Here is a 21,615-nt window from a genome sequence, read left to right on the forward strand (position 1 = left end):
CGAAGGCAGCCTTCGCTGCAGCGCCACCTATCGGTGGACTGAAGAACGACGAGGAGGAGAAGGAAAGGAGGCGGGAAAAGGAGGAGTGCTTTGGGATCCTGGGAGCTGTAGTTCGCACTCTTTGACATTTGCAGGCCTGGGCCAACTTCGGCCCTCCAGGTATTTTGGACTTCAACTCCCACAATTCCTAACAGCCGATAGGTGTGCTTATGGCAACCCTTTCCCTGATTTTTTTTTCCTGGGGCTGAGGTGACATCTGCAATGTAAAATTAAAGCAGTTTGATACCACTAGAACTGCCATGACTTAATACTATGGAATCATTAGATAGTTTTACAAGGCTTTACTTTAGTAGGTTGTTGTGCATTTTTCAGGCTGTGTGGCCATGTCCCAGAAGCATTCTCTCCTGACCCTTCGCCCACATCTATGGCAGGCATCCTCAGAGGTTGTGAGTTATATTGGAAAACTAGGCAAGGGAGGTTTATATTGAGAGGGACGTGGGTTTTAAAAAAAAAAGAATTTTCAAAGATACTTGTAATGACTACAATTCCCATATGTTTTGATTGACCTAAGTTGCAAAAGGCCTGTGTTTGAGAAAGGCCTGTGCTTGAGAGAAAATGCTGATGTTTGGGAAAAGAGTTGTTCCAGAGAAAAGAAGTTACTTTCAAATAATAATACATCAAATCAGAACCGGTTCCCATACGATTTCGAGCTTATACTTGTAACATGAAGAAGATAAGGAGGTACTGAGATCAGGGTCAATAACATGAAAGCACCATTGTCTAAAGAGTCACATGTTGTTACAGCATAGAAAACCAACGGAATTGCATGACGGTTAAGATACTTGTGACGCAGCCAACATTAGGCAAATAGGGTAAATGATCTTTGTAAGCCAATAAGGATATGTTTGCTATTTTCTGTGGAAGTTTTGGGTTTTTTTCATGTCAGGAGCCTCCAATGGCCTAGGGGATAAAAGCCTTGTGACTTGAAGGTTGGGTTGCTGACCTGAAGGCTGCCAGGTTTGAATCCCACCCGGGGAGAGCGTGGATGAGCTCCGTCTATCAGCTCCAGCTCCATGCGGGGACATGAGAGAAGCCTCCCACAAGGATGGTAAAACATCAAAACATCCGGGCGTCCCCTGGGCAACGTCCTTGCAGACAGCCAATTCTCTCACTCCAGAAGCAACTCTGTGGAAGTGATTAAAAACCCTTGCAACCATTTTGAAAGTCGGACAAATCCTCTGATTGCATGTATGCATGTATTTGGCACATTGCTATGGCCATGAAATAGTTCTTTTGCAATTTGAAGATCCAACTTCCGTGGTGGCATTCCTCGCCCTCTCCACAGAAAAAGGGCCTCCTGCTTTTGACTTTGGATTAAGAGGAGTATCTTTACATCTTTTACATCTTTGCCCCTTCAATATATCTGTGGAAGGTCCAGGGTGGGAGAAAGAACTCATGTCTGTCGGAGGCCAGTGTGAATGTTGTAACTGATCACCTTGATTAGCATTAATGGCCTTTACTTTAGTCTTCACCACCAACAAAGAGGACTGCTGACTCACCAAACTAAACTCCCATAATGCCATAGCATTGAGCCATGGCAGTTAAAGTGGTGCCAACATGCATTGAATCTGTTATGTAGATGCACCTTAAGTGTGTGATTCTCCTAGGGTTTCCATGGCCTAGTGAGGATTCAAACAATGCTCTCCAGAGTCATATCCTAACACTAGGCCACACTGGCACCTCCATTTAGTTGCTTTCCAGAGGTCAGATAGATGAAGTCACCAAAATGGCCTACCTGTAATACTTTTGTGGAGTGCTTCAGCAGAAGCTTACTATTTTATCCATAAAAAATATGTCTAAAGTTTATTTATTTATTGTACTTATTTATTTACTGCCCTTCTCATCCCCGAAGGGAGACTCAGGGCAGCTTGTAAACTATGGCAACAATTAAATGCCAGCTTCAGACAATAATAAAACACAATATTATAAAGCTATAAAAACATATACAGTACATATCAATTATAATCTTTCAGATGCTTAAAACATATCAAAGGTCTAGCACCAGCTGAGCTTTATAAACATTATACCAATTGTTACATATAGCCACAAAGCTTTTTTGTAAGCCCATCTTACATGTATTGTATCAATATATCTACAAGTCTAAAACTCTAATTTCATTTCTGAACCTTATAATGTGCATATGCTCCAGTTTTTATTATTACCTAATTGCCGAAAATGCAGAAAATATTGGCAAGGCTGAAAAGTCAATTGAAGAATGGGAAATATGTCAGTGGAAAGAAAGGTACTCTTACGTTTACTCAGAAGTAAGCTCTGTTGACCCTAATGAGGCCTACGCTTAATTCAATATTTGTTTATTACTTGATTGTGTATTTACATTTCCTTTTAGGTAAGCACAACTTGTCAATAACAGAACTTGTTTACAACTGTGGTTACAAAGAATGGAAGCAGCATTTCAGTGACATTTGTTCTATCGCTTACTTTTCCTTTGTTTTTAATTCACACAAGTGTGATATTGAATGGTGGACTGAAGTTGCAGAAGATACGCATGGGTCTACATGGTAAATAAATAAATCCCTATACATGAGACCACTAGCTGCAGTTTCCACAACCTACATCCAACAAAATATGCCCCTTTAAGACATTTTCTAGGTTCTACAGACAATTCTTTGGTATGTATAGAATCACCTTGGAGGACCTAGAAAATCCCTAAAGAAGATAACCCTCTAGAAATTATCCTCTAGGACAGTCCTATGGTAAACTACAGACAGAAGTCATTCATTTAAATAAAGTTTACTATTATACATGGTTTCCTCCTGCTGCCATGGTTAGTTCAGGAGCATATCTCTCCAAAGATATTAGAGTTGTACTGTTTGCCTTGAGATTGCTTCTTGTCTGCATTTCTCTTAGCCTCCAAATTATTTCATTTATGACAATTGTACAATTGTATTTGACAAGAATTGCTCAGTAATTGTTTGCCATTGCCTTCCTCTGAGTCACCAAATGGGTTTCCATGAGAGAACTAAAATTTGAACTCTGGTCTCCCAGAATCCTTGTCAAACCTTGCTAACTCCCCAATCCCAAGGTTGTTGTGTTCACATTCACACAGGTGGGGGGGGGGGGGAGAAAAATCATGAAGAATTGCTGCTGCCACCATTACTACTTCCCAAAGTCAAAGGTTGTTGTGAGCAAATTCACACAATCGCCTTGGGTAGGTGGGGAAAAGCAGGAAAATTGTTGCTGCCATTGCTTTTTTGCTGGAGAGGATGAGAAGCCACCCCTCCTCCCAGGTGACAAAGCAGAGCACAAGGATGACTTCTCCTGGGTGATGAAGCAGAGGAACTTCAGTTGCTCTTCCCTCTGTGAAGCAGGTGAAGTGTGTCTATGAATAACAAACACTCTATTTTCACTATTACCTGTGGTTCTGTGTATCCATGATAAGTCTTGGAAAGTATTCCCTGCAGATATGGGCATCATACTGTATGTAGATACCTCTAAAATTTAATTCTTTAGAATCAGTTTCTTAGCGTTTACAGCAAGAATGTAGGTGAGGAAAAAAGCTTCTTCCCTCACCATCCATAAACATATCCATTCTACTTAGCAGGTCTTCAGTCATTTTTCTTTATTCACTTAAAATGCAAACTACCTTTATTTAAAACAGTGTGGACAAATAATGGCTATCTAGAAGTTGCTAAACTGGAACCCATATTTTTTGTTATTATTATTATTATCCCAATTTTTTTCTCCACAAGGGGACTCATAACCGCTTACATTACAAGCATTTCAAATACAGTTTAAAATCTACAAATATACAAACATTAAAACAGAATTAAACGTCACTGGTATTAAAATATTCAGTTAAAATCCATAAAACATATTAAAAGCTAAAACCACAACACCCCCTGACTTGTTCTTAAAAACCTTCTTCTTTAAAAGCCTACCTGGATAAAAAGGTTTTAGCCTGCTACCAGAAGGACAGCAAGGAGGGGGCCATTCTGACTTCCGTAGGCAGGGAGTTCCAGAGTTGAGGAACTCCCGCCAGCCGAACTTTCGATGGAGGTGGGACTGAAAGAAGCCTCTCCTGATGGCCTCAGACAGGCTTATATGAGGAGATGCAGTCAGTCAAATAGCCCAGACCTAAGCTATCTAGGGCTTTAAAGGTTTTAACCAGCACTTTGAATTGTGCCCAAAAACAAACTGGCAGCTAGTGAAGCTTCTGCAAGACGGAGGTTGTCTGCTCCCCGTAGCCAGCCCATTAGCAACCTGGCCACAGCTTTTTGGACCAGCTGAAGTGCCTGAACACTCTTCAAAGGCAGTCCCATGTGGAGTGCATTACAGTAATGCAGACAGGGTGTAACTAAGGCTTGTATCACCTTGGCCAGATCTGGCCTCTCAAAGAACAGGCGCAGTTGGCGCACAAGTTTTAATTGTGCAAAACCCTCCTGGCCACTTCAGATACCTGGGTCTCCAGGTTCAACGCTGAATCCATGAGTACCTCCAAACTGCAGACCCGTGTCTTCAGGGAGAGTGTAACTTTATCCAGACGTGATCCTTATTCCCTGATCTACTGACTGTCCAGGAGCACCTCTGTCTTGTCTGGATTAAGTTTCAGTTTGTTTGCTATCATCCAGTCCTTTACTGATGACAGGCACTGGTTTAGGGTCAGGCACAGCTTCCTTGGCTTTACATGGAAAGGAGTAGTAGTAGTAGTAGTACCAACCTTAGCCAGTATACACAATGGCAAGAAATGCTGGGAGCTGCAATTCAATGTTATCTGGAAGGCCACACTTTGCCCAAACTTGCCTTAGGAGCATAAAGAATGCTATTATTTCGTGAAGTGTCAATTATTGTCAGTAATAAAATTAATGACACATGCAGAACTTTGTACATACGTATGGTAAGTTTATTTTCTGAAGATAGAACAAACATACTTGAACATATACGCGATATAAGCCCTTGTCGCTTTTAAAATTTAAACCCAGACACAAAAACATTTCAGCACACTCCAAGACTTAAGATATGTTTGAACAAATGCAAATTTCAACTTTCTTTCTTGCCAAAGTTGATACAACTTATTAAAAACTTGCTACGTAAACAACAAGCAAATCAGAAGACATGTAGTAAGCATGCATCTTTATTACGTTTACATAAATATCTGCCAAAGTTGACCGTTGTAAGTAAATAATACAAAATCCCTTACTTTCTATATTTAGGAACTGGTAAATGGCAGTGTTGCACTGTAACAATAAAGAATCCATGAAAAATTAATGCACCTACAAATGCACACACAGCAGCCAGGGAAGGGGACAAGGGAAAATATACATACGATTCTCTTTCATAAAAGTAATTCTAAAGAAGCCTATATTCCACATTACACAATAAGTTAACAATAAAGTTCTAGCCCAGCTAGAATGAAACAATCCTGCTATTATTTAATTATTACTGTTTGTATATAAACCATACAAATATTACATTTTGGGGAAAAGCTTGAATAAAAGCCTTTATTTTATTTTATTTTATTTTATATATATATATATATATATATATATATATATATATATATATATATATAATTTGCATTGAAAGAAAAAAATATTTCTTTATGCAGCAACAATCAGTAAACTAATAATTAAAATTAAAAATCTATCATGGTACAAATTTTGCATATTTTTAAAACATATACGAATATACTATCTTCTATTTTCTGAAATGTTATATATCATTAAGAACTTCACCAACAGAAAGATAGCACATACAAAGGAAATGCACATTAAAAGTATCAGTGGAATGTCAAAACATACAAAACAAGCTCACTGAAAATGACTCAAAGAATGTATTTGATCAAGTTACAATTTCAAGAATAGTTTTCCTTGCACAAAGCAAAAGGATCAATCTCACAATGCAATTTCCGAGTATTTTCCCACTTTATCACTAGATCAGGAGGGGAGCAAATGTCAATGTTTCTGGGGGCTCTGGCATACCTTTAAAATGACCATTGTTTTTTGTTCAACCCCTTAAATGTCTAATAGCACCCGTAAGCCTCAGTAGGTGCTCCTAGTCATTTTGCTGAATTGGAGGACCATTAACTGGGTTGCTGTTGTGGTGTGTCTTCATGTAGTTTCCAACTTACAGTGAACCTAAGATGATTGTATCATGGGGTTTTCTTGGCAAGATTTGTCAAGATGTGATTTTGCATTGCCTCCTTCTGAGCTGAAAGATGTTGTAAATTGCCAAAATGCATCTAATGGGACTTCATGATCCAAAACTCAGAGCCTTACACCATTCATTCAGTGTGGGGAGGATGACATATTTTTATAGGATAAGATCATTTTTTCCCAATCACTAAAAAAATACAGGGATGAATTTTATGGTGAAGCAAAAACAGGGATGCAGCCCTCTAGAATCCTACAGGTAGGCTGGTGTGGCCTTCCAAACCTGGCAGCTGCCAACTCATTTCTGCTATGTTGCAAAGATGCAATCATATCAGTTATCCTCAAGTAGCTAAGAATACAATAAATCTGAGATTCAAATTCACTTCTACATACAGATGGTGAGATGAATCCACCCGCTGAATTAATTATTCTATGTTCCTATGTTCTGACTCACTTGGGAGGCTAACTGGAAAGAAAGGAATGTAGTTTATGTATGTCATTACCTTAAACACAATCCAGATGTAAGCTCTTCATGGAAATCAAATAGCCTAGTAATACCTAATTAATGTTTATGAAACATCGCACTGAATTACAATATTTGTCTGTTTCTAGATTCAAGATATGCAAACACAAAAGACTGATGCATGTCACCCGATAAATAGAAAGGAAATGGCTCACTTTCCTTCTCCAATAGCAGATTATGTTGCTTAAAGGTATTCTAGATTTTCCCCTTGCGTTTGCTCTCTGGACCCATCAGAAAAAAATTACCACAATGCAGGCTCCATTCAGCTATTTCTCATCAAGTCAATCTGCTATTTCTATTTATTTATTTATTTATTTATTTATTTATTTATTAATTATTCAAACTTATATGCCACCACTCCCCTAGGGCTAGGGGCAGCTATTAAAGAACACACTGTAGTATTAAAGAACACACTGATGATGGAGCAGTCCAGAAAGAATCTACATTAATTCCCTTTCCCCCTAGAATTTGGAACTCATGATGTTCATATGTTAGAGCCAACTAATACTCTATGCATTTTAACAAGATCATATAGTGCCATTGTATCAGAAGTTTAGCTCACCATCATGTTATGCTGTTCATTATACTATCATAATACCCAACAGAATATCTTGTTGGTGTCAACTATAGATAACAATTAGATATGCATATATGAAATACACCATCTCCCAGAAATTTAGAAAAACACAAATAGGCTTTAGTATCATAACATGGTTGGAGGACCTCTAGCTAATGTTATAACCATCTTAGGACTAAAAATCGAATGCTGTGCTGGGGCTTTCACCTTATAGATATCTACGCCACTATCACCACCAAAAAGGGAGTACGGAGTCTCCAGAGCTGGTTTTGGCCACACATAAGAAGAGTGTGAGGAAAGGTCCATTTTATTTTCTGTGGCCTGGGTTTCCTTTCCTGCTAGTGATGGATGCCTCAATAATAAAGAACTAATAACATTATAGAAGGAACTATTCGAGGAAAGAAATATTTAAGAATAATATCATTTTATAATGTTTAAAATCAGTTTCTATTTAAGACTACTCAATAAAATTGTGCCCAAGATTACACATATAAAAATAAAACATTTAGAAGTGTCAAATCATTACTTCTTTGTGCTCTTTTAAAATAAATGAAAACCTAAAACACAAGGTCTCTGTTATTGCACCTATCATTTCATTTTAATTCTTATTCTAGGGATGTACTAAATAAATAATATCTTATGTAAAACCAAAGTGTTCATGTTACAAAACACTGATTAACCTGAATGGATATACAATTCACCCATGTGGGCTAACATATGTGCTCAGAGAAACTGAACTGCATTATTCAGTCTACTTCTATTTTCTGAAGACGTAAGAGTCATTTCTATTTTTTTTAAAAAACTATCTATGAATGTCTAATTGGTCAGACCTAGTATCTTCTTTCTCCTTTTAGAGACACTTCATAAAACTTATGAAGTGCCTCCAAATAATTTCAGAAATACCTCCCTTCCCTAGCTCTCGATACAACTCATGCCATTCATCAGTCTGACCCAATCCTCTGTGTAACATTTTTACAGGGATGCTCTGGAGGGGTGAGTAAGTCGCCTTCTTCTAGCCCAGATACAGTGCCCCAATCTAGGTTCAGCTTATACTGTAATATATAAATGTGTTTCACTTCATACCAATATATAACTCTCATTTTATACCTTTAATATAAGTACAGTAGAGTCTCACTTATCCAACACTCACTTATCCAACACTCGCTTATCCAACACATTTTTGTAGTCAGTGTTTTCAATACATCATGATATTTTGGTAATAAATTTGTAAATACAGTAATTACTACATAGCATTACTGCATATTGAACTACCTTTTCTGTCAAATTTGTTGTATAACATGATGTTTTGGCGCTTAATTTGTAAAATCATAACCTAATTCGATCTTTAATAGGCATTTCCTTAAGCCCTCCTTACTATCCAAAATATTCGCTTATCCAACATTCTGCCGGCCCGTTTATGTTGGATAAGTGAGACTCTACTGTATAATCACTTATAAGATCTAATCTTCAAATGTTTGAAATGTTTACAATATTTGAACACTTAATTCATGGACATTTAATTCTTGTGCATTAGATCTTTAAAATATGTATTGTTATTAAAAGAATGCATGACATAATCTGGTGATGTTCAGAATCTAATTCGTGTGTATATTTAATGTGTACCATATGATATGTTTCAATTACACTTTGACAAAAGATCAAAAGATTAAAATAAAGAAACCTAAAACATTGTCATCTTATTGTAAAATATATATTAGTGTCCCAGTTTACTAATTCCTTATCTAAAACCACACTTACTTAGCAAAGTGCACATTTCAGCTCAGTTAAAAGCATCTCATGTAATAGTTTTAGGGAAAGCCCTTGCCTTATATCAAAAAGCTGCCAGTATGGACAGAGAAAACACTGGGTTGTACAGACAAACTTCCATGCAGTCCAGCTTCAGAAGTAAATAAATCCACTAATATCAGTTCAATTGAAATTATTAAATTAACTGCACAGGATTTGGACATCCACTTATAATACTAAGAACTTGAACACAGATAACCAATAAAAGCACACACACACACACACACACACAGGCACACACAAAACCAATGACACAAGTCTTTTACATTCCACAGCCCAACAGTACTAGCACCTTTGAAGATACCTAAGATTTTTTGGGGAAAAAAGTTAAATTTACATTTAGTTATGATAGAGCTCCCAAACAAACTAATCATAACAAATATTGAAATTTGGGAATCTTATTCAGTCCTCACTAAGATTACCTACCTTGTATTGTTACAAAGTATAGTTAAGACAGATTTTTCCATTTACATGCCACGATTCAGCAACTTCCTTCAAGTAAGTTATTAAACTTACCTTTATTTTACTGATACAATAGACATGATATATATATTGGTCCATTTCTATGCAACTCAAGCACAATCTATTTCTACTCTATTCTGCTTTGGTCAGACTTCACCTGGAATAACACCATGTCCAGTTCTTGCACCACAATCCAAGGAGGATATTGAAAAGCTGGAAAGTATCCAGAGAAGGGCGACCAAAATGATCAAAGGTTTGGAAACCAAGCACTACAAGGAGCAGCTGGGCATTTTAGCTTAGAGAAGAGAAGGCTGAAAGGAGATATTATAGTCATGTTTAAATATTTGAAAGGCTGTCACACTGAGGAGGGGGCAAGCTTCTTTTCTGCTGCTCTGAAAGCTAGGATATGGAGCAATGGATTAAAACTGCAGGAAAAGAGATTCCGCCTAAACATTAGGAAGAACCTCCTGATGGTAAAAGTTGTTCAGCAGTAGAATATTCTCCCTCAGAATGTGGTGGAGTCTCCTTCTCTGGAGGTTTTTATGCAAAGGTTAAATGGCCATCTTTTGGGAGTGCTTTGATTTTGTGTTCCTGCATGGCAGGGGGTTGGATTGGGTGGCCCTTGGGGTCTCTCCCAACTCTATGATTCTATTAATCTAGTAAGGAATGAACTGGAGATCAAACAGCATGGAGAGTTACACTGCTGCCATGTCACTTCAGACCCTCTAATTTTGTGAGTATAATGCAGACTGAATATTGGCACCTTAGTACATTAAGCTGAAATTTAAAGCATTCCAAACAATTGTGGAATTAGTTTCCAAAAGGTACCAAATTTTAAAAATGGAAAAATGAATTATAGGTGGTAGCACATTTTTGGCTCTGAATAGGATATTATGTACAGATCAAAACTACCAAAATGTATCATCTCACTTTGGTACAGGGCTTGGAAAATTGCATTTTATAGCAAAATAATGCATATCCTAAGCACGCCTTTTCCCTGATTCCTTTAAAATGTGTTAATCCTTAGACAACCACAGAAAGGAACTGCCAACAGGTCTGTCCCCAGGAGTAACACACTGCAAAGAAGAGGTAATTAATGTCCAAAAATCCCATGCTGCTCTGTCCTGGTACAAACAAGACAAAACATTAAACAAGGGGATTAGGAAATAAGAAACATGCCACCCCTACTCTTCTACTGTTTGTAGAACAGTAAGAAACTACTTGTTTAATAAATGAAGCTATTGGAAGTAACACCATCTTTGAAAAAAAGTTTCTTTTTTGGAGTACAACTTCCAGATTGAGCATAACTGGCAATAGTAGCTAGAGATTTTAGTCATGTCCTCCAAAGGCCTAACCTTTTCAACTGCATATGTATCATTGAATTTCTAATCACCACCAATTTCTCTAGGTAAGATATTATACCTATATATGTCAGAAAATTGTATATTATTAAAATTCAACATTGTAAAGTCAGCAAAAGTATTTTTGAATATGCACTCATGCTAACATTGAATTTTTTCCACAGTGGTTAAAAAAAAGATGAAAAAGCTCAGTGAGCTTTCATGATAGCTGCCTATGCAAAAGAACTATGGAAATAAAAATTAGAATTCCCTTTTCCTGAGAAACAGTATACTGATATATTACTGTGTGCATTTTATCAATATTTTAATGAAGCTCTTATATAAAACACCAGTCACTTCCATTTCTCAAAATGGACTTGATATTTAAATGCATTAATCTACTTATAAATTTAAAGCAGAGTTCATGGTTTCTAATGTAATCTAATGAACCACTGCAATTTTTATTTTAAAATATAATTTATGCAATCTTCACAGTGAAATAGAAAATTGGGAAAGAATAGCAAGATATTTGTGTGTAATTCACTGAACATTTACTTGCATATGGTCCCTGACGTTATCTGCATATTTATCAGAAAGAAAATGGTTCACTATGTAAGTCATATTCACTAAGAGTGATTCAGCAAGTAAAACTGAATTAAATACTGGCATAGTATCATATGTTTAAAATGAGCCATCTTGAGTTGCTTGTGCTATCAATATTAAAATATTAGGATAATGTAAATAGTACAAATCTCAGTACAATTTCCATCTGCCTGTAAGCTGTGATGTAGAAATATCAGATTAGAAGCACAATGTTATACTTCTCCTAAGGGTAAATCCCATAGAGTTCAATGAGGGTCTATCTGCAAGTAATCATTCACAAAATTACTGACCAAGTAATTTGCAGAATTGGGAAACCCCCAAACTCAAAAGGGAAACATTTCTCCCATGAGAGGATCATAACAGAAATGTTCTTACGAGTTTCCATTTAATCTGCCAAATAAATAAATAAATGCCAGCTTCTGTCCTGTCTATACTTACACATTTCATGAATAAGTTAGGTCCCTAAACACAGTGTGGAAGCCAAGGCACATCTGGTGGACAAACAGTGTTAATTATGTGCTGCATGTTATCTTGAATTACGGGAACAATCCCAAATGTGAAAAAGCTCGTTAGAATTTTAAAATTTTAAGTCATTCCCAACTTCAGGGTAAAAACAATTCAAATAGAAATCCTATGTATCCTTGCAAGACAGTTAGGCTTCACTGAACCCAGAAGAAATTATATCTGAGTAAACATGAATAGGATCATACATTTGATGTCTGATTGCAAACTTCTATAACAGAACCAATTTTCCTAAACAAAAACAAGACAAAACAATGCTAATAACCTGAAAGACCACACAGTAAATATATCTTGGACCACCGGTATGTGTTATCTCGAGCTGACTGACAATGTTGTCCATAATAATACAGTTACACAGAATAATGTGGTCTTTCCATCCATTTCCATAGACAAGCCTGCTCTAGATTTCTCAAAACGCTGGTGAGAGATGCAGCAATGTTAGACAACTCATTTATAGAAATACAGTTTCTATATATACATGTATCAATTATTGTTTTGCATAGGAGGTTATTTTACAATGCAGCAGGTTGTTTGTAAAATCTGCTGGGTGAACCTGGAACATGCACACAACTATGTACAAGCTTAACTTTATGTAGATTGTCCCACTGAGTGCACAATAGGACCTTCAAGAAATTTTTGCAAGATAGTAGCACAGAAGCTCTGCACATACTGACGATTATGCCTCACAATTCATCATTAAAAACATCCTTTATCACAACTACAACAAGAAATAACTTGCTGTAGAGAAACACAGTGTATAGTTGTGAAGCACAGTGTTTGATAACAAATCCCTTTATAGGTTTCCCAGTGCATAAATTGTTGAAAGTTAGAAGATACCCCAACTTGAAAGGGGTCAAAATTCAAAGAGTATTGCATATAGGTATGGAAATCATGACAGGAAAGCAAAACCTTTAATATTTTATGGCTGCATGGTGCAATAAACTCATAATTCTTAACGAAAACTGCTAGAGCAAGTTATACAGCCTCTCTAAGATGCTCACATTTTTCTGCAGCTCATCAAATGCAATTACAAGTATCCTAAACCATGCAGGTGTTTTATGTAGAATTAAAAAACTCTGAATTGTATGCTACCACCAGAGCATAAACTGTCACATGTATCACAGCATGCTTAACTTTTGGACCCATATGATCAAACAGGAATATAGAAGTCTTATATAAGAAAACTCATTTTTATATTTCAAAACTAGGCATAAAGATAAATATAAATATTTGTTCAAAAAACCTTAGCACGTGGTTTTAGTACTGAATGCTCACACAGCAAATCAAGTAAGCATATCAATTCTGCAATGGTACTAAAACCATCAAACAGTCTTTGAAGCTAGAAAAGAGAGAGGAGCCAAAATGTAGAAGAAATTATACAGTTCTGCATACTGAACTGTTGCATATGTCTTTTGCCAAAACTTTTGTATCCATTCCACATGCTGAAGTCTTTGGATGTGGCACAAGGAAAATCACTGCTACATACATGGAAGCATAGATTTTTCATTTTAGCCCATATATTTTGCCTCTCTTTCTAAAGATGAGAAATTTTCAAAGAAAAGCAGCCATGATTTAGAGATCTCGATGCTCCCCAGGCTGCTATTACTAGTAAATAGATTTCTGAGAGTTCAGTAGGCTCTGTTTCCTCAGTGTACAATGAGAAAGAACAGGTAGCTGGTCTGTAACTGTGGTTCTTTAAATGACCATCTGTGCCCTCACACAAATAGGTCTTGTTCTTCAACAAAAGTATACATGGGAAGTTCTGGGTAACTTCTCTGTGCACAACTCCCACCCCAATTCAGTGAATTTCAAAGTAAAAAGGCTATACTTTCTTCTGTTCCTTTTAATCAATTCAAGGGTTCACCTCTCAGATAGGTTCAATCATCAAGCGGTAATTTCCCCTTCATCTATACTTCTCCCTGTTACGAGTTTTCTCTATAACTATAAAAAGATCAATTTGTGTGAGGACAAAGAAGCTCTGCTTCCATGTGCAGCATTACCCACTTGATTAAGCGTTTGAGGCGTCTTAAAAACAATTTACAGAAACCTTTTCTAAAACACTTTTTTGAACTTTGATTCAAGAATTTTAACATACCATTGTGAGACACAACTGAAACAGGGACTATGTTCAAAGGTGCTCACATTGCAGTAAGTTTATACCCATTTAATTATACCTCAACAAGGCAATTATCTTTGATTCATCAGTCAGAAAACTGGAAGATTCCCTCTGGATTATTGCTGTCTGTGGGATTTGCTGGCTGCAGTGTCTTTGTAGGGGTAGTTTTACCATGCGAATGAGAGGAAGAAGAATGAGAACTTTCACTAGAACTGCTGCGAGTCTCTGTACTTGTGCTTGTCTTTTTCATTTTTCTTCTTTTTGCAAGAGGTGCCTTGTCCACATTCTGGAGACAAAATCCTTCTCTTTTGTACTTGTTAAAGGCCTGTTTAAAAAGCCAAATAAAATGGTGTACAAACAAACTAAACTCAGTTCTTGTAATTGATTAAAACACAAAAATATTGAAAACTTTTACCTAAATAATTACATTACACATAGGGCAACCATATATGAAACAGTAAATTTCCAACAAAAGTATGCCCTTTAAGATTCCTGAACACTACAATATTGGATAATTGTGGAAATGTTTAATTTAATTTTCTTTTGATTTCTGTGGAGGAAGGGATGGTAGCATTCTAACAACAGGAACTCCACCCTGTAGTGCCATTGACTGGGGTCATAGTATAACCAAAAATGGACTAAGAAAATGTGACTTTGGCAGTCCACAACCAAACTGTCATCACATCTGGAAAAATTCCAAGAGCTAACTCACACACCAGGCACCAAAACAAATCCAACCCTAGCACCATTCCCCTGTAAAATAAATTGATGTGTGAAGATCTTTTGAAGCTTCCATTTTACATTAAACACCCTCCCTCCAGAACGACAATATATTAAAATGGAGTAGAACTCACTCTAGACCTCCATGTTAGCCCTTGTATCAGCTATAAACTTAAGTCTATGGCGGGATTTGTGCAAGCCCAGCCTTGCATCACAGAAACAATGCAGAAGAGCCCACTAGTAACATGCAACATTACAAGGACCAAATGGCTTCTGTAATATTTGCACAGTAACTTTCCATAGTTACTATAATTTGCCATGAGATGGCAATGTTGATAAATAGTGTCAAACTAAGCAGGCAACATCAGCCAACAGTCTACTCATTAGTAACTCATATCCTGTATGTTTATGTGTATTCCAGATGGGTGATAGGTTATAGGCAGCACTAAACACCAGGCCTCTGCCAGCTTATGCAATGAAACACTTGGGAACTACAGTTGGTACATATTCACCAGGATAGCAGGCAGCAGAGTTGAAACTGAGTCTCTTCCACCATACTGCCAAGCAGTCTATTTCAAATTCAGATTAAAATATCAATGGAAACAGCATGCAGCTACCTCCCAACTGCCAAAATTAGCATATCATTTCATCACAAGAACACTGTTCTGGCCCAGGCCCAAAATTGCCAAATTGTCAGCAAATTTCCTGCAGCACTATTGGATTATATCCAAACCATTAAAATCCTAACGGCAATGACAATCCATTCTTGTAGTGCTAAATTTAGCATCCCAGCAGATACACACACAATTAGGTGAGGGTATCAAATCAAGGGCATACACACTCAGGCAATTAGCATACGGAGAGGAAGGAAAGTAGACTACCACCAATTCTACTTTGTGAGGATGGCGACAACAAAAAATTCTAAAAACATATATTTTTATATGTATTTTAATCTGAGCAATTTTGTCTTATATGATATGTTTTATATGATACTTATTGACTGATTTACTTTTAATTTTCTGTTAATTGTCTATTATGTTTTGTACTAGCATAATAATAACTTTGTTTTTGTATCCTGCCTCCATCTCCCCAAAGGGACTCGGGGCAGCTTACATGGTGACAAGCCCGATCAACATAGTTAAAACATAACACAACAAAATTAATACAACAACATCATAAAACAATATAAAGCAACATCATATAACACGGTATAAAGACAACCATCAAGCAAACAACCAATGGCCTGATATAGTAAACAGCTTCTGGCACGGGCGAGTGGGCAGGTGCAAATCAGTTGTAAGGGCAGGGCTGATGGATAAAGTGCAAAAACCAGATGACAAAATTGGAAACAGAGGGTAATGTAAAACAGAGCACTATGTCAATGGGTGGGGAACATTGAATGTTTGCCATTTTTACTTTGGAAGCCGCCTTGAGTCCCCCTTGGGAAGAGAGGATGGGTTAAAAATAAAGTTTTATTATATTATTATTTATATTTAAGGGTGGCCCAGCACATATATACACATTAGAATAATCGCAGCCTATGATATGATCACACACTTGGATGAGAATGGCCTGGGACACACACAAAAAACACTTGAATGAAGGGCAGCCTGGGATATGCACACAAACTCAGAGAAGGGCAGCTCACGACACACACAACTCACACGAAGGCCAAGGGCACATACATACAAGTGTGGCTGAGCACACATGGGCAATAAAGGCTATCAAAAGTTCACCCTCTCCAAAGAATTGTCTGCTGCACAGATCCAGGTAAATATTTCATTTCCATTCTCCTTCTCTTAAATACTACTCCAAATCTTCAAGAGTAGATTTAATAAGTTCAAACTACTGAAACTGAGACAGGAAAAAAAGGCTCCCACAAAAGGGATCAGAAAGAAGAACGTTCAGCTCAGGGTAAATCAGTAAATAATTTTAAATGCATATGCACCTAATGTGCATCTTTCTTTAAAAGTCAATAGACTACCAAAGCATGCATCTAATTAATTTTGAGCTTACATTAAAGGTTGCTTTGACATAGGTGTGGACAGCAGCTCCTGAAGATCCTAAATTGTCCGGAGTCATTAATGGGTTGGATGACAGCTGGCTACCATCTTGAAGCCATTCATTGTATCTCAGACTCGTCATTTTAATTCTCTTATTTGGATCCACTGTAAGAAGTCCTAATAGGAATTGATCAGATATATTTAAATAAGTGAACTACTATTTATATTTTTAATTATCATTGATGAAAATAAAATGCTTTGATAATGTGATGTATGGTTATAGAGCCATTATCTCAATTATTAACAGAGAAGTTCCTTTCTATAAGGTCTTTTTATACCTTACTAGACCCATTTCTTCCTTTTTGTCTCTCTAGCCAGATTTTTTTAGCAGCATAGGGATTGGGAGGATGGCAAAGGAGGGCTGGAGAAACCAGACTTTCAGTATCCACTTGCAGTAGTGTGACTCCAGTAAACAGTGCAATAAACAAAAATGGTTCTGTGGAAGAGCAGGTCTTATTCTAACTGATCCTGTTGTAGCTGTGTGCCTGCCTACAACAGGCAAGGTACACAAGAAATTATCCCCAGAACTCTCTACTGAGCATGAATCAAGAGTAACACAGAGAAAATAGAGGAAAATAATTAAACTTATGTCATTAGCTACTCCCAACATATTACAAAACAAGAGATCTACCAGTTAGGCCACCAAAATGGAAATCCCAAGAAAGGTAGAGGATGATGAAAGAAAGAAATATTCCTGGATGTTTATGATGAAGCAGTTTTTAGAGGGATAAAAAATTGTTTCATTATGCATCTACCTTTTCCCATTTTATTAGTGATATAATTAGTTTTCAATAAAATGTTTACTGAGAAATGTTAAGCTCTTCTTTTTTGCCATGTCATTTCTGTCTGGTACCAAATATTCTCTCAAAGGTCTAATGCTCAGAAATGTGTCTACTTCATTAATTGAGGTATACTTGTATAGTGACAAACATTAGGAAATTACAGCATTGCAGACTGAATCCTGTAACTAAGCTTGGGCATTTTTATAGTCAGAGAATTCCTATTAAATAAACTGTTCAAAACAGTCAACTTCTATTGTATATTTACATAATCTGCAAAAATAATCACATTGTACTATCTGGAAAATCATGCTAGACTATTGCAACAGCTGTAGTTCAGAAGTAGTAGTATATGAGTTTCGGCTTTTGTCATCAAATCATTCAATTAAAAAACCCACACATAGATTGGATATTCACACTGAAGTTTTGAACTGGAGCTTGTCAGAATAAGACTTCTGCAAACATCTTAGATTAAGTCAACATCAGAAAAGCAATGTCCATCGTTTTAGTAAATTTCAAAAATGCTAACAGATACTAGAATTACAAAGAAGACACTGATTAAGTTTTTGGTCAGTATATACCTTTAATCAAATCTTTGGCTTCCTGAGAAACATTCTTCCAAGCATCCCCTTCAAAAGAAAATTCCCCTCGTTTAATATTCTTCATGATTTCCAATGCACTTGTGCAGGTTATATTTTTATCTTGAGATTGGAAGGGCACTTGTCCTGAGAGCATTGTATACTTTTCAGAAAAAAATAAGACTAAATTAAGTTCTCTCTCTCTCTCTCTGTTTTAATACACACACACACACACACACACACACACACACACACACATTTTTGTTGCTATATGCCTTTGAATCCACCCCAATAGGTGGTGACCGTACCATAGATTTACTTGTCGTGAGACAGCATGATATAGTGATTCACGTGTTGGACCAGAACTCCAGAAAACCAGAGTTTGAATCCTTGCTAAACCATGGAAATCTTCTGGGTCACCTTGGAAAAACCACATACTCTCAGTATCAAAATCCTGCCAACAAAATCCTATGACAGAGTTGCTGAGTCAGAGTCAACTTGAAAAGATGTAACAACAAATGCATACATATAATGAACATAATATATGTCGGGATGTGCATCTGTTAAATATTTTGCCAAAGGTAATTATCTCCTAATTTCATACAGTTTTGTGGAAATGAAAAGAAGTTATGACCATTTTAAGGCATCTTTATAAAGATAGCTGGCACAACTTCTTTGTATATATTTAACTGTAAAATGTCGGTCTTGTTTCCCTCTAAAGAACTATGACTTCTTTAAATCTTGTGCACATGTAAAAAAAAGTAAAGGTTATGGCAATTTTGTATTTCCAGTGCAAATAAAAGAGCAATATATGAAAAAGTCATATTCTGTATTTCAACTGATATTCAATTCTAAATCAAACTGGTTTTGGTCCAAATTCATCCAGCACTGAATCCAGAACACTGAAGTTGGCCTTCAAAATACACTTTCACCCATCTATATTAAAAATGTTGATATAAATTTGCAACCTGAGCTTTACAAACATAACAATTTTAATACATCCTAATAATTTAAACAAAACAGTATATTTGAAAGCTACAGAATGGCCACACTGAATCTATTTGTTTGGAATCAATAAGAAGATTGCCTACTTCAAATACACTGCCTCTTTGGTACTTTTTGTGAAGTGTGTTTTGCAGAAATAACAGTCTCCATCACTTTCTCAACCAGGTTAAAAAAATCAGTATCTCAACAAAGAATCACAAGACAGGTTTCCAGAAGCTCCCTACTCACCTCCCTGACGAAGTGTTTTAAACCAGAGACAAAGCACTAGATAAAAAGGAGTAAAGCACAAATACATGCTAAGTCCCTGTACAACAGTGGTTCTCAATCTGTGGGGCCCCAGGTGTTTTGGACTACAACTCCAAGAAATCCCAGCCAGTTTACCAGCTGTTAGGATTTCTGGGAGTTGAAGGCCAAAACATCTGGGGACCCACAAGTTGAGAACCACTGCTGTACAAGATTAGCAACAGACGAAGAATCATGGTGAACTCAGTCATTCCCTAACTTCAGCTAATCATTGATAAGAATCAGTTAATATATCTAGGTAAACAAACTCAACAATAACATGAACAGCAGCTATAAATATGTAAAACAGGTAGGGATGTAGGGATGTAGTGCTATCCAGTTTATTACACCGAGTATAATATTTATTATACTCAGTCTGATGAACAAAAGTTGTGAGTCTTTACTTAGTGCAATGAACTCCTGGATATCAAAGAGCAAATTCATCAGGATAGCTCACCTGGAGAAGCTGTCACAGGCAAGCAAATTGGTGGACAAGGTTTCAGGGAAGTTATCTCAACATCCCAAATCCTCTCCATGAAAAATTGGGGTCTCAGGGAAGGACAATGATTGTCCAAAATAGAGGACAATAATCCCTTAGAAAGGATCCATTCCTCAAGACAAACAGATATCCACTGGCACTAAAGTAGAGTTAAGGGAAATAACGGAAAACTCCTGCCCCAGAAGCTGCCATGTGGGAATATAACCCAGTTCATTGTGGATTACTCTCCACACACTCCAGAGCATGTAGTTGTTAATTCCTGGAAGCCAAATTTAGGTTGTTAAGAAGAAGGCTAAAAGTCAACTTTTTTCTGAAATGATACCTGTTCCACTTGTGAGATATGTTAGATGGCTAAAGATAAGAATTCTAAATCAGCAGATAAGATAATAGTGTAGAGAGGACATCTATACACTTCTATAGCATTGAATAATATTTTATGGCAAGGAGAGCCAAGCGATGTGCTCCTCTTGATGAGAATGGGACCAGATTACTGGCATTTAAAGCAAAAAAAAAAAAAAAAGAGGACAGAAGAGCTTTTAAATTGAATCTTATGAAGTAAACTCAAACTGAACAGGACTCATAAAAATGGGTCTGATACCAGGATCATTCATGATGATCAAACTGTGATTTATAAAGGACCAGTATTATATCTGCAATTGTCCAGTGAGATATACTTATCCCACTCAAACACGAATGCTCACTAACATATATATAATTGAGCTTTCCACTCCCAAATTGCCCACCTGAACATCAGGAAGAACTTCCTCACTGTGAGGGCTGTTCGACAGTGGAACTCTCTCCCCCGGGCTGTGGTGGAGGCTCCTTCCTTGGGAGGCTTTTAAGCAGAGGCTGGATGGCCATCTGTCGGGGGTGCTTTGAATGCGATTTCCTGCTTCTTGGCAGGGGGTTGGACTGGATGGCCCATGAGGTCTCTTCCAACTCTACTATTCTATGATTCTATGAAATATTTCAACAGTTATATAAAAATGCAATTTAGATATAGCTTACCAAAATGACTCCCAAACTCCAGAGGTCACACGATTCATCATAACCACTATGATTCAAGAGCTCTGGAGCAGCATAATGCAAGGTAAAGCATGGAGTCTTAAGAGGCTGGTTGTCAGGTGGTTTTAACCGGGCAAATCCAAAATCAATTATTTTTATTTCTGAATTATCACTTTCATCTGTGAACAATAGGTTCTGAAAAACAAATCTTAAAATTAGTAATTACAAAGTTATGCAGCCAAAATAATTTAAGTGACAATAACCAATAAAACTGTATTTTTCTTATATGAGAAGACAAATGCTAGTTATGCTTTATGTGTACACGAGATTTTTTTAATTACACGCAAGCAGAATATTTTACTTATTATTTATTAAACACTCTTTATATCTTGTTTTCTATGATGGGAGCTTGGGACATTATACAATATAAATAAATGATCAAAAGATTTCTATATTAATGCCATAAACAATGTAAACAAAATAAAAATATTTAAAAAACTGTTAAGAAAATTTCAAAAGTTATAACAATTTTAAACCAGGTATAAGTAACATTTAAATTAAACTA

The 21,615-nt window shown here is 36.7% G+C and overlaps 1 protein-coding gene across 1 annotated transcript in view; it reads right to left on the reverse strand.

The window, feature by feature from the left end:
- Positions 1-4,899: 4,899 nt before the first annotated feature.
- rps6ka5 (ribosomal protein S6 kinase A5) overlaps positions 4,900-21,615 on the reverse strand; it is a 48,868-nt gene continuing 32,152 nt past the window's right edge. Inside the window, exons 14-17 of the mRNA XM_003214409.4 lie at positions 21,054-21,245; positions 18,263-18,422; positions 16,856-17,019; positions 4,900-14,444 (exon numbers count right to left, since the gene is read on the reverse strand). Of these exons, the coding sequence (XP_003214457.4) occupies positions 14,205-14,444; positions 16,856-17,019; positions 18,263-18,422; positions 21,054-21,245 (756 nt within the window). The 3' untranslated portion in view covers positions 4,900-14,204. The remainder of the gene's footprint in view (positions 14,445-16,855; positions 17,020-18,262; positions 18,423-21,053; positions 21,246-21,615) is intronic.

Source organism: Anolis carolinensis, chromosome 1 (genome assembly GCF_035594765.1).
Source record: "Anolis carolinensis isolate JA03-04 chromosome 1, rAnoCar3.1.pri, whole genome shotgun sequence".
Taxonomy (NCBI): Eukaryota; Metazoa; Chordata; class Lepidosauria; order Squamata; family Dactyloidae; genus Anolis; species Anolis carolinensis.